Source organism: Lichenostomus cassidix, chromosome 7 (assembly GCF_008360975.1).
Source record: "Lichenostomus cassidix isolate B80296 chromosome 7, HeHo_3.0, whole genome shotgun sequence".
NCBI lineage: Eukaryota > Metazoa > Chordata > Aves > Passeriformes > Meliphagidae > Lichenostomus > Lichenostomus cassidix.
In genome coordinates, this window is record NC_139488.1 from 19,921,370 (window position 1) to 19,936,284 (window position 14,915).

At 33.3% G+C, this 14,915-nt stretch overlaps 1 protein-coding gene across 2 annotated transcripts in view; it reads left to right on the forward strand.

The window, feature by feature from the left end:
- The window catches only part of LOC146434704 (sodium channel protein type 2 subunit alpha-like), a 72,810-nt gene that overhangs the window by 50,182 nt on the left and 7,713 nt on the right, over nucleotides 1-14,915 (forward strand). For both annotated transcript variants that reach the window (XM_085066576.1, XM_085066574.1), the window contains 6 exons: nucleotides 2,773-2,893; nucleotides 3,566-3,720; nucleotides 4,732-4,905; nucleotides 9,057-9,179; nucleotides 11,147-11,428; nucleotides 13,732-13,785. In XM_085066576.1, the coding sequence (XP_084922702.1) occupies nucleotides 2,773-2,893; nucleotides 3,566-3,720; nucleotides 4,732-4,905; nucleotides 9,057-9,179; nucleotides 11,147-11,428; nucleotides 13,732-13,785 (909 nt within the window). The remainder of the gene's footprint in view (nucleotides 1-2,772; nucleotides 2,894-3,565; nucleotides 3,721-4,731; nucleotides 4,906-9,056; nucleotides 9,180-11,146; nucleotides 11,429-13,731; nucleotides 13,786-14,915) is intronic.

Sequence of the window (14,915 nt, forward strand, 5' to 3'; positions counted from 1 at the left end):
GATTCAGGCCTTGAGAATGCTGCATCATAAGCAATTGCTTTCAAATGTTTCCTTATAAAGGAAAATGTGATATCATTGAAGACGCAAATAAGTATTTACAGGGCATGGTGTATTCTAGAGGCTGATAATCACATTTATGAGCTGAAAAGAAGATTGTGCTAATCCATCATGTATCTCAAGCTTCCTATTAGTTTTATTGGCTTTATTGCTAGAAGGAGTATCATTAACGTCACCTTATTTAAAATGTATTGGTTCTTTCCTAATTTAGGGTCTTGAAGCAAAGAAGAGGAATTTTATTAACTAATGAGGTTTTTCTCTTAATAATGCAGTTGTTTGAGATTATATGAAAAATAATGAAGAGAACGCTTTATGTGAAAATTACTGAAAAGAATTACAGTAGATTTTGGTTCCACTGGTTATAAATTGCACTTTTCTGACACTTGGCTTTTAGCAACTATGCTGACAGAACTATCTGCAGCAGACTTTACATGGGAAGATGCGGTTAAAAATTTGACTGCCTTTTAATTTGCACTCATAGATTTATAATGGATGCTTAGTATAAACCTTTATCTTGCTGCTATTAAGTCAGTAATTTATTTAATGATGATGGATCAGGCCATGAATTAGTCTTACTTTTCCTAACTTGAATGTGACAGAAAATTATTTTTAAAATATTTGGGTTTTATTTAATGAAGAAACTGCCTATAATTTCAATGAAAGGTTTCTTATTTCTTGGTATTTCATAATGATATATCATAAGCGAGTTAATTCACAAGTATTATTTTTAAAAGAGAGACAGCCTTATGTGTGGATAATAAGGGGGTGTGCTAATAATGTTTAATATAGTTTACAGTACTGGGTGTTTTAGTTGTAAATGTAATAGAGAAAGTGAAATTTAAAATATTATCACAATGAGATACACAGTATTTTATCTGAGACTCACAGATTTACATGACCACTAATAAAATTATTCCATTTAGAGGCAACATGGCTGTAACTATATGACATATATATATTTCGGAAATCATACAGGAAGTGCAGTATGAAAAGTGAATCATGATATTTTTGGTCACAATGAAGTAACAACCATACAACCTGAGGTCTGTGACCATATATTGACTACATACTGTGTGTGCAGAAGGCAGCTTCCTGAAAATTATCCCTGAAATTATCCATCACTCAACATGATTTTTATTTAAAATTTCATTCTTGTCATGTAAAAGTTGAATATGAGGAAATGATTCCTTACAAAGCCGTAACAAGATATGTGTGCCATTCACTTAATTTCTGGCAGAAAAAGCGCTTAGCTCCCAGTACATTTTCTTGAAGAGACTGATTTTTAACTGAAGAGCTAAATAACTAGTTTTAATTTTCAGCAATGTCTCTGAAGAAGAAGAGAATACAGGGAAGAGCCTCTCTCAAGAAACAAGTTGTTTTTTCATTACTTGTTGCAAAATCTGAACAGTAGGGGGCTTTTATATTCTAAAAATGTCACTACCTTGAAAACTAAATATGAGTAGTTGATATTAAGCACTCTCTCAACAAAATTGTATAGAAAGGTCTTCAAACTTTCTAAACATGACCTTCATCCAAAGGTCAAAGGACATGATCAGATCTCCTTAGCTTAAAGCACAAATCTAGTCAGTGCTGGAATGCCCTTTTGTTACATCAGTACCTGTACAGTTTAAAGTATTTAAGTTAGAGGTGCATTCTGCATTACCCTTGAAATTCCTATTTACAACTGCAACATGTGATAAATCAGAAGAACTTCACTGCCATGATTTTTTTAATGTTGCTTTCTGATTACAAGGCTTATTTCACAGTAAAAGAGAAAGTATTTTGGATTAAGTATATTTTGGATAATTACAACAGTACAACAGTACTGTCAACTGAATTTACAAATGCTATGTCTGATTATTGCATTTGTTGTATGCATTTTTAGCAGGATTTTCTTGTCAAAATATGCTTTCTTAAAAGGGGAAAATTATGGGCAGTCTTGTGTGACTGATAAACTGTATGACCTGATCAGAATTCTAATGTACTTGGAAAAAAATTTCTTAATTTGAGGTATTTTCTATCACTCTCCAGTTCTTGCAGTTTTCAGACCTAGAAGTGCTTTTACTGTAGTAAGGACTATAGTATTCCACTGTACAAAAAAAAAGTAGTAGAATGATAGAAAAATTTGAGATGGAAAGGACATCAGGAGGTCTCTCAATAACCAAAGGAGACTGGAATGCAAAGAAGATGTTTCAGCTCCGGTAATTTGTGCTTTCTGCAAAAGTTAAACCATGCAGAAATTTGCCATTAAATGCCATTAGATTTACAGGTATTTTATCCAGATAATGTGTATTTTTGTGAAAATACCATATGTAGTGGACGAGAAGAAATAGGTGCAAATTTGTGTTGGTCCATTTTGCTAGGAAAACTTAAGACACATTTTCAATGTAATCCAGCATAATAGTAAAGAAAATGAAATAACTTGAGAGTGTGGTGCATGGAAGCTCTCCGGTTTTAATACTGCTCAGAGATCTTCACCTGTCATATACATGGACCAGGTTGGTAGCCAAATTATATTTAGTTGTACGCTATGAGAAGATAATCTGGGAAACAGAACTAGACAATTTACATGTCATTACTGTGGTTTTACTTTCGTGATGCATATTTATGTTTGCCATTGTTCAGAAATTAGACTGGCATGATTTGATTCAGTACCATTTTTTACAGAATATGTATCTAATAAGAAAAAATTGTTCTGTGGAACTTTACTTACAGAAACTAAATGCATCAAGCTCATCGGAAGGCAGCACTGTTGATATCGCTCCTCCTGGAGAGGGCGAGCAAGCAGAAATTGAAAGTGAAGAAGCTCTTGAACCAGAAGCCTGTTTTACTGAAGGTTGTAGCATAACTGTTGACTTAAGAGATCTATTATTAAAATGACATTATTACTAGGCATATTTAGCTTCTTGAGGGTTTCAAATCTGGTGGACCTTCATTACTTCAAAAATCAAAAGAAAATACTTTTAGCCTAGAATGCTGGAAATCAGATGCCAAAACAAGTTTTCCCTAGGCTTTAAGTAACTTCATGTATCTGGCCACTCCATAATCTTGTAACTAAGAAACTTGCTTAACTTATCTGTTGGTAAACTCCTATTCAGTTATTTGCTTAACTTTACTATTGTTAAACTCCTCTTCAGCTATTTGAAACTCCTATTCAGTTATCAGTATTATTCAGTATATATGTTTCAGTTATTTGAAATTTAAAACAAATAAATTTTTGTGTGACTTCATCAACAAATGGAAAAATTACATGCTAACAGTAAAAAATACTTATTTTTAAAATTGACTTTATTCATAACTAAATGTACTATTGTCTAGTTTCTCTCCAGATTAGTTTTCTAAATTCAGATAGTCATCATCCTGTGTGATGCGATATCCTGTTCAGCATTCTAGTGATTAATTTTTAAAATCTTACCAAATTAAACCCTCTAATAATATTGATACCACAGTAAATTCTGACTTTGAAGTAATTGGCTTTTGGATACTAATATCTCTTAATCTAATACAGGTTGTGTGCAGAAATTTCCATGTTGTCAAGTAAGTATAGAGGATGGCAAAGGAAAAACTTGGTGGAATCTTAGAAAAACCTGCTACAGCATAGTTGAACACAACTGGTTTGAGACTTTCATTGTATTCATGATCCTCCTCAGCAGTGGAGCACTTGTAAGTACAAGAAAATCACAGATGCAATAAATATTTGCAATATTCTTTGCAGAAATACTTAGATACCTCTTTAGGAGAAACAGCAAAAATCAAATTTGCTTCAGAAAGATTTGCTTTGCTTGGAGCTGTATAAAACTCCCTGTGTTTCATCATTCCATGATGGAATGAAACTTAAAAAAAATTTGATAAATTTTACATGCACTTTTTAATTAATGATTTTGTCTTGCCACTGTAAAATGGTGCCATTTTCTTTAAGAGAGCGTAGCTACTCAAGGTTTAAATTGCCTGCCAATTTTCAGCATGTTTGTCAAGACATTTGAGTACAAAGGACTATTGTTAACTATGAATATATAGCTAAATGTATGGGTTTAAGTTCTTAATTCCTCCTAGGCTCAGCCACTCTTTGAATTTTGCTTGTGAAAGACCATAGCAAAAAATGGAATAATTACTTCATTCTGTTCCTATTTTGAAGGCAGGAGATACAGAAGAGTGCAGCAGCAAATTGACCCTAACAACCACTTTCCAAAAAGATTTGCATTATCCACCTTTCCAACTTTACTCAAGCTGAACATTTGCTGCAATATATATGTGCATAGTTGTGCATTCTAGCAAATACATAGCTTTTTCATTTGATTTTTAGACATAAGTTGGATAGATCTAACTGCTTTCTATAAAGCAATATATGCATCTGAAACAGATATATAAGAAAAGGTGGGGTTTTGTATGTATGTGAAAGTTTCTTAATACCACAGAGGATAAAAATTCATGCTGTGAGTTTATTTCTTCATTCATTAGTAAAATAGAATGTAGCTTCCCCCCCCCCCCCACCACTCCAGACACGGCTCCAGTTGCTCCAGTTAGTAGTATGATTAAAGATGGGAAATACATAAGAGAATGAAGAAAGACAAGGGAAAATGCTAGCTCTGCACTAATTATTCTTTATTCTTTATTCCTTAACTTTATCATGCATATTCTGTGAAACAGTAGTAATACCTGAATACATTTTTGCAGGCTTTTGAAGATATATATATTGAACAACGCAAAACTATCAAGACCATGCTGGAATATGCTGACAAAGTTTTTACATATATTTTCATTTTGGAAATGCTTTTAAAATGGGTAGCATATGGTTTTCAAATATATTTTACTAATGCCTGGTGCTGGCTGGACTTCCTGATTGTTGATGTAAGTACAAATAATATTGTACAATTCAATAAAGTTTCTATGTTGTAAAGTTCATTATGACTAAAGTAATATCATAAATTTGCAAAAATAATTCCCATTTTATAGTTATAATGCATTAGTAATGGCCTGCAGTGATTTGGAGGTGTTATCTAAATTCCATTCATATGCTAAAGGGATGGCTGGCTATCAGTTTGTCTATTCTTCATAGTTAATATTTTCATACAAAGGATGTATCAGACTTGAGATTTTATGAGGAAAAAGCCTAGTTTTAAAGCATGCTATCTTTAATGGACTCTTACCATGCTACCTTATTCCTTAGCAAATAAGACAGTTCATTATTCAAGTTTCTTCTTCAAACACTAAGGCTTTTCAAATGAAACAATTTATTTGGTCCAGATTTCATATAAATTCTCAGAACTCTCTCACTGAAAACTATCCTGTAATCGTTTCTAGCAAAAGTAGAAAGACAGTGACTATTTGATTTAAAAAATAATTACTTTTAATGGACTGACAATCTGCAATAGTTAAATCAGCTATGACTTGGCAGGGTTTATGATAGAAGAAAATACAAGATTTCTTGGCTGCCTTCCCAGCTGTGATATACTTCTGTGCAAGGGCCTTGCTCATGTTGTCAGAAGGGATCAAAGTTGGTTTTGCTTCCAGAATATTTCAGTCCCTTGCCTCACACATTATCTGACCCAGCTCATTGGCCATGCATGTCCTCAGTGTGGAACTGAGAGATGGCATCCCAGGACAGTTGTGCATTTATAGTAATTTCTGCCCATGCCACCATATTTCTTCAGAAGAGTACATAAATCCTGGTCCCATCAATACTTACTCCATTTGTATCATATTTGTAACTCCCACAGGCAAAACCCCCAAACTAGCTAGATTGGAGTGTCCATAATTCAAAATGGACATGTTTCTTTTTTTTCTAAACTGCCTGAGTTGGTTTCGTTACACAGGTAATATCTAGCTCTGTTCTGAAAATCTACACTAGAATGAAGCAGTGTGAATGGTTTTCCTAAGAGGATGTTAATGAAGTAGAGAGATGGTCTCTTATAAGATTATGTTAAGAATGGATATTCTTTTAGATAAACTACAACTCATGTTTTAATAATTCTTTTTGTAAATTAAACCTGAACAGATTATTCTAAGCCTATTCTATGGTTTCCTAGTTTAGCCTCAGAGATGCTCTTATCTGAGCAGGCTTTCAAACTTAAAAAGTAAATCATTAAAAGTAAAACAGCTTATGTTGCTGACTTTTTACCATCATTTGTAATTTTATAAACAAAAGCATAACTAAATAAGATTGGAACTTTCTACTTTTGAAGAATTATAGTCAATGTTCCAGCAAGTGGTAAAAAATGCGTTACTGTGCTTAAAGCTAACTCAGAAATTTCTTTAGCACCACCAGAGAGCACTTGAAAGAAATATTGTGAGCTCATGTTATCTTGCTATAGAAAAGCAGAGACTCTACCCTGCTTTGACTGGCAGTTTAAACAGGTGTGATTCAGTGGCATTCTGCCAGTCAGAACACCTTCTTCATTAGAAGTGACTGGAGTTAATCAAATTGTTTAATCCCATTCTCTAAAATTATTCAAGAGTAAACACAGATAGTCCTTTAGGGCTTTGACCTTTAATATCTCACACACCTGAGTCTCTCACTGTGACAAGTAGCCACAGTTGCTGTTACTGATTGTGACCATATTAGATTTTAATAATTACACTAAGAAATGGTAATTTTAAGCTCTGTCACTTTACAAGTGTGACAGATGACTCTTGGTACATCTGCCTACCTCAGTTTAAGACTCAATCGTGCCACCTCTACTTTACAGCCTGGCCAAAGATCTTGAGGAGGGCTGCCACTGCTAAGTTTCAAAACTTTTTTTTTTGCAACAGTTAGTCTACATTAGAAGACAAACACAAATGAGGAAATAAAACCCTTTACTTTTAGGAGACGTATCTTTCTAGCATTTTGAATTAATTTTCATTTCTTAAAACTGCTGCATCTGCGTGCACTAATCTGTTTATCAGTGTACAGAGACATCTATTTTCTCATGTACTAGCAATAAAACAAGTGCAACAGATGAGAGAAGACCAAGCTAACAAGGCTGAGAACACCAGAGCAGTACAGAACAGCTGCATATACAAAAGAATTCCAAGCAAATCTTTGCTTCCCAGATGAGCTGTCCAGAGGAAAACACATTGTTTCCAATAGATAAAGTATTTCTTTGAGGAAAAACTTCAGGTTTATGATGGAAGAGCACTATCACCATGGTAAGAAAGCTGCCAATAGTCTGAAATAGGCAGATTGAAGAATGCCTTACAATCAGAACATAAGAACTCCCAATGCACACAGTGCCACTAAACTTTCAGGAGCTGCTGCTACCTAATAGTTTGGAAGGGGTCTTTGTGAAAGATAGCTAGGGCATAGTGCAAAATTTGAGGAGAAAAGTATGATATGAAGAAGGCTTTAATGTGATTTCAATTTCATAATACATCTTGCTCTCCCAGTGAGAGATTTTTAAAATATTTGTTTCATTGTTGAATTCATAAAATGTGCTGTCTTTACACTAAGGTTTATTGTCATGCCTGGGTGTCTTGTTGATTTGAGTGAATAAATGAACATTCTATTAAAAATACAAGAAATCTCATGTCTTGTTATCTCTGGAATAATTATGGGTGGCTAAGGATAAAAAAGATCCCTCTCTCTGTAGAGTCACAGGACAAATAAATTGTATTAATTATAATTATTAATAATAATTCATGTCAATAGTTAATGGTTGAAAAAATAATGTATTCTCTTGTAAGTGAACAGACCAGTTACAGACTAAGAAAATCAGTAAGATTTTCTTCTTAATATGCTTATAAATCACAGCAAGTTCCATTTATCCATTAGAGCAATAAAATAATCCTTTCCTTTGATAAAAAGAATTATATTCTGACATGTTATCCAGTTGAAATGTACAGTGATATGAATTCTCTAAAATACTATTTTCTGTTAGATAATATACATAGCAACATTGCAATGAATAATTGATTTGTATTAACTCTTGGATTGTCCTTTTTAGACATGATCTTGTAACTCTTGTGTTTGTGATTCATCTAATCGTTCTTTATGGATATAAGTAACACAGGAAACCAACTTTTCATATAATGGGCAAAATCTTACTCCCATTATCAGTGAATGCCTATTTCTGTACTGCCTTTGAAGAGTTCTTTAAACTGAGGCACAGATATGAACATTTAAGGGATTTTCTCAAGGACCAAAATATGCCTGTGTTCATTTTCATGTTGTCTATGCTTTCAATGATAAAAATGAATAAAATACGAGTAAGGTATGATATTTTCCCCCTCCTGTCTCCAAAACTGCTTGAAGAAAATTAATTTTTTTCATATTAACACTGTCTAAAGCTCAGTTACATTTGAGAAGCAAATTAATTGCTCCTTATTTACGTGGATTGTCTTAAAAGAAAATCCCAGTAACATGCATCAGGAGCTTAATACTATTGTAGATAATAAAGCTTTTACTGTGGTAAGGCTAGCAGCTGTTAACATTTATCCCACAACATTTTCCTATACTTAGAAGATTTTAAAAAATTAACAGAGACTTGTCAGGCAAGTCAGAAAGAACCATGTCTTTCAATAGATATTTCAGAGATATTATTATTGTTGCTATGAAATAAATGTTTGACTTAGAAGTAATATTTATAACAAATATTTGTAATTAGCTACTACAATATTTAGTATATTATTAGTGTTTCTAGATATTCAAAATATTGTCAGAACTTAATAACGTAATGTATTCAGAATTTTAAATTGTTTGGAAGGTTGAGCCTTAATGAAGTTACAGAAAGTATGTCTATTTTGTCTTTAAATATTCCTGAAAATTTTATCCTTCACCAACAGTGTGCTTCACCAACAGTGTGCTTCCATATGACTGTTAAACCCTATCCAACCATAACAGACATTTGATAGCATATATTTCTTTTTCAACCATGCCTTTATGAGACCTCTTACCTTTCCAGCAAGTATGAAAATGATGGCATTCTACAACTTGTCACTGTTATTTGTTGCTTGAATCTGTATTCTTTTTAAATGAACAGTGTAGAACCATTTTTCAATAATTTTTTTTTTGTATTTGATAGGTCTCATTGGTTAGTTTAATAGCCAATGCTCTGGGCTATTCTGAACTTGGTGCCATTAAATCACTACGGACATTAAGAGCTTTAAGACCTTTAAGAGCCTTGTCACGATTTGAAGGAATGAGGGTGAGATAAAATGAATGAGTCTTAACAAATGCATGCATACAAAAATTAATGTAATAATGGTTACACTCATGCTTTCTTCAAAGAACTCCAGAATAGGAATGTATGCAAAAATGTGTGGAAAAAGACCTTTCAACATGTCCTTACAAACAAGACCTATGTACAACTTACATTTGGAAATTAGACCTTGAGTTCTAAATTTGTCTGGTTGCTGCTGCATAGTTGTGTTATCCAAGCCTCCGGACTGTTAAAATTCCCCTTGATTTGTGGACCTAGAAAAATACAAGGACATATAAATTTTACAATAGAGGGTTTGAGGGTTTTTTCTGCAGTCAATCTGGGATTTTTTAAAAATCAATTTCTGTAGCTAACATCTGTTTGTCAGTGGTTAAGGACTGAACAGGATTAGCCAGAAAACAAAACAAAACAAAACAAAACAAAACAAAAAGATGAAAAAGCTGACAACAGTGACACACCAGAAACTAAAGATGCTCTGTGTCTCCCTATCTACCTGCCTGGGGAAAAAAAAATTCCCCAGTAAATGCTGTAGTATTAGGAGAAGGTTTTCTGAACAGACACCTGAAATAAGGATATGTTTGGAAATACAGAAAGAGAGATATGGGAAATCATTTTCACAGCTAGAGATCTTTCTCTTCATATAAATATATCTGCTGTAATATTGCATCTCCTAGAGAGCTAAAACCTTCCTGTTGAGGAGATTGTTATTTTCATGTTTGCCAGTGTGCCAAAAACAAACCAACCAAATTAAAAAACCCCCACACCTAGAAAAACCCTTTTATAAACTGTTAGCTAAAAATGCAGACTATGCTACTTCCTGAGAAAATTGACACATGATAAATGAACAAGGGAATGTTATTGATAAATCTTCTTTTAATCTTTCACCTCAAAATACCCCAATGCTGCAATACATATTTATAGTTCAGGCATTGGCCTTCAGTTGCCAAATAAATACTGTGGCTCCTGTCTGGGCAAGGCTGCTGGTATCCTAGAGGTAGCCACGCCTGCCAGTGTAGAGAAGTGTGTCCTTTGGCACATCACCATCAGCACATGATTTGCATTCCAAACATGCGAAGTCCCTATCTAATAAATAGGCAAAACTTCTATTGATGCTAGACTACTTTTGGTCAACTCAATGAAATGAAAAATACTGGTTTTTTCAAAACCATACACAAAAGACTACTGCAGTCTGTACTGATTTGCTAGAAAATTATTGTTTGAATATCTGCAACTTTCTTTTAGTTGAATCACAGTAAGTAAAAGAAAACTTTTGTCCGAGGATTCACCTGGTCTTTTACTGCCACTTGCCCATACACAATAGCTCAAGTGAATTAAATGCAGCCAATTGAAAAGAAAATGAAGGATAAGTGATATAGTGACCCAGGCAATTTAAAACCAAGACATAGTGCAGATGCTGTTAATAAAGACTAAATAAGATATCTTTAACTATGTTGAGTTCTGTGTGGATACTAAAATACACTAATGCCAATATATATGTAATGTTTCTAAGAATAAAATCATTAGTAATAATAGTTTTACATGCAGACATTTGAATTCAGTCTTCCACATCATCATTCTTTGAGCTTTTTCTGGTTTATTTTCTATTTATAGATTTTAATTTATATTGCTGGAATTTAACATTTATTTCTCTCTTTTTCTCTAGAGCACACAAATTCTAAGAATCCATCTTGCTACTAACAGGTTTTATTTTGCTTTTTGATTTTTTTTCAGACTTTTGCATTGTCTTCGTTTCCATCTCATTTTATTTCTTGCTTTTTGCAATCTCATTAGCATTTTATTAAACCTTAATTAAAATTTCCCCCATAAATTTTAAAGTAATATTTTAACTGTCCATCCCATAATAATAGTTCTGACATTTTTAAAGTATTTTAAAGTACTTTTCATTTTGTCTTCGTAAGCTAAATGGCTATTTTGTCTAATTTGTACACTAGGTGGTTGTAAATGCCCTTGTAGGAGCAATCCCATCTATCATGAATGTATTGCTGGTATGTCTTATATTCTGGCTAATCTTCAGCATCATGGGAGTAAATCTGTTTGCTGGAAAATTCTATCACTGTGTCAACACCACAACTGGTGAGATGTTTGATATCAGTGATGTCAACAATTACACTCAGTGTGTGGAACTCATAAAAAGCAATCAAAGTGCCCGATGGAAGAATGTGAAAGTAAACTTTGATAATGTAGGAGCTGGATATCTTGCTCTGCTTCAAGTAGTAAGTAAATGTATATATTTTGGTTTTGCTCTTTTTAAAAAAAGCTAGAAAAAATGAGCAAGTTAAGGCTGTTAAGTAGTGGAATAATTTCTTCATAGCAATAATGTAAAGCTCACACAACTCTATTACATTGTTTCTTGTAATTTTTTTTGTTAATGATGGTAGAGCAATTTTCCATTCCAGGTCTAGGGAATAGTCTCATGATGATTTTAATATTATGAAAATAGTCGGTGAAAAAGGTAAAATAATCTCTTTAGTGGTGCACAGTATAGAGCTATCATATTACTTAATGCTTATTAAAGAGTCATTATAGTATACTAAATAAGTATTATGTTACTTATAATTTTATCCTTGTGAAGTATTACGTGTTATTGTATTGCATAGCATGTTGATTCCATTAGTTACTGCTACTTATACAAAATCTGTGAATTGTATTTCTCCTTCACTTCCTTATCCTATGCACTGTGTACAGAAATGCCTTTCTTCTAGGTTCTGAGCATATTTTATTTATGTCAGAGAAATAAAGACCTTAGATCTTTACAGGTTCCTTGCTTAGAATGGAGCTTCTGATAGCAGGCATTTGATTCAAAACACAAGCAAGAAAGCATGCAATTACATTTAGATGATTGAACTCTGTAGAATCACTTGTCTAGAACTCAACATACAGCTTCACTGAATGAAAAGATGACAGAAATGTGATGAGATTTTTACAGCTCTGATATTCGAACTTATCTAAGAATTACATGCTTTTCCCTTCTATCTCAGAGCAGGTCAGTATCTCTAGCCGACCTTGATTCCAGAATTAACTACCTGGCTTAAAAAGTTTTGCTTTTAAAGGCAATGTAAGTCTTATGTGCTTAGTAGTAGTACTAAATGATGACTGCTTTTCTGACTTCAGATCTCATTGCTGCCATTGCCTCTGAAGATGTGTAAGGAAAACTGCTTCTCTTGAAGCTGTATATGAATGTCATCTATGTCACACATCCAGACAGTCTTGGTCTTTAATGACTACATCACTACTGTGAATCTTTTATTCTTCTTCTCTTTTTTTTTCCCCTGAATTTTCATATTTTTCCTTCTTGAAGTATTCTCTTCTAACCTTTACTTTCCCCAGAGAGATTAAGGGATCTTTGAGCATGTATTGTGTCATCTCTTCATCTGATTGCCTCTATTAACATTTTCCCTCCACTCTTCTCCTGTATTTATTGCTCTTATCTAACTCTGCTCCTTTTCAAATCTTCCTATGCAAAGTGTACCAAATGGCTGGCAATTGCCAACTGAGCCAGAATGATCTGTGAAGCCTGGCTTGAAGCACACCTTCTTAGTAAATTGGTATTGCACTGCAAGATTCAGGAGGATATGAACACTTCCAGAGTGCAAGTTTTCTGCTGTGAAAACTAGCAGCTGTACCAAAGTACCAAGGCTACTTCTGGCAAGCACAGATAGAAATATACTCCTTGGCATGGTTCTCCTGAATCTCCTCAGGAGTGGTGCTCTTTGTTCATTTTGCAGGCTTTTTAGCTCTTTTTCCTTTGTTGTGAATAAGCTTGGAAACCCTAGCTAATGGTTGGTTGTGCACTCATGCTTTCTTCACCATGTCACATCAACTTTGGTGTTCCTTAGAAAATGGCCACCCTGCATCCATGAAAATCACCTTCTTAGAGCAATGATAGCAGATCTTTTTTACTCTTCACATAGATAACGTCTCTATAGGAATTCAGCCAAATTTTTATAGATGTTAGTTACAGCTCTTTCACAGTTCACTTTATGGTCTTCTGTAAAACTAATCTCTCAAAAAACAACGTGTATTTTTACTTTGAACACTCTATTCCTTTTAGCTGTGTGGGATTAAAACATTTCTAATAATATCAGGTCAGTTTAGACACAGAAAAACATTCAGGTGCATATTGGTTTCTGTCCAGAAGTTATATTACTGATTCCATCAATTCATGGTGTAAACTTAACAAAATGGCTGTGGCTACGACTGATTCTAGTAGCACTAATGTCTGTCTAAATCTATCATTCTTCATCTGCAAAGTAATCATCTGCTCTTCCAAGCACACTGGGGACTTACTGAGACCTTCAGAGCCTGGTTTTTAGTATTTGAATATCTAAAAAAATTAATTCTCAAAAGGACTAGTATTACTATGAGAAATATTTTATGATGCTTGTGTTGCTAGGTGTGGTTTAAAAATTTAGGAGTGATTTTATTAAATGTTGAGGTCCAGATAAATAAATTACCTACTTATTGTACAGATTATGAATTTTTATGGGGAAGATAAACAACTGTGTTTTATTTCTAGGCTACTTTCAAAGGATGGATGGATATTATGTATGCTGCTGTTGATTCACGAGATGTAAGCATAAAACTTTCAAAGGTCATTTGTTGATTATTTTCTGATAAAGAGTATAGAATTTAAACAGCTACATACACAATAGAACAGCTGCACACACAACAAAGAATTATAACCAGCACCAATACATATTTTTTTGAATCTCAGAATTTTTACTGGAAAGAATTAATCCCACTTCCTTCTGTTTAGTCAAAAAAGCTGAATTAACTTAACCAGATTTTTTTTTTCTGGAAAGGCTAATGTTAATGTAATAGAACAAAGAAGAATTTTTTAATCAATTCTTTTGGTAACCATGAGTATGAATTAATTTATAATGGTATAATGCAGTTATTAAATATGGAATGCATTCATCTGGTTTTATAATTTGTAACTGTGAATTTCACTGTTTCCTTAGGTTGAGCACCTATGTTATTCAGATATTTAAGTGCAATTAAATTTTATGGTTGAAGATCATCTGTTAAACTTTCTGGGAATTAGAATTTTATCTTGGCTACAAAACTGAAACCATGTTCAACTTATACAAATAGTCACGTTAATGATATTATCTTCTAGAGTAAAATACACTGTTTCATTAACGCTAGCATTTCTACACTCTAGCTCGTTGTGATGTAGAGGTGCAGATGCTGGGATGTGGAATCCAGAAAAACTGAGACAATGACAAAAGTCTTCCTTTGAAACTAGCCTCAATTTAATAGATTTTGCAAAACATATATTCACTAGAAATTTATTGAAAGCATCTGTTCCTAGCTGGATGGAAGAACACTCATGCAAGACCAAAAGAGTTCCAGGGAGATTTAGGCAATAGTAAAATTTATTAATTCTGTGGCATGATAATATACTGAACACATTATAAAATATTTAGATTTCTGCTGTTAAAATTTTAAGTATTAGTGACTGCTCTCAATCTGACATTGCTTCTTTCTTCTATATGAAGAACTTTTTATATATGTAAATACAAAAACATATCTGTGGGCACATTTACATAAAAATACCATATGAGCAATAATTCTGTCAGCTTCCAGTTCTCCAAATATTGATTGGAATGGACATGTTGGATCTTTTTAATAAATTAGTGCCATTCATAGCTTTTCTGTCTGAGATGACATACACTTAATTTTAAATTGTACACATTG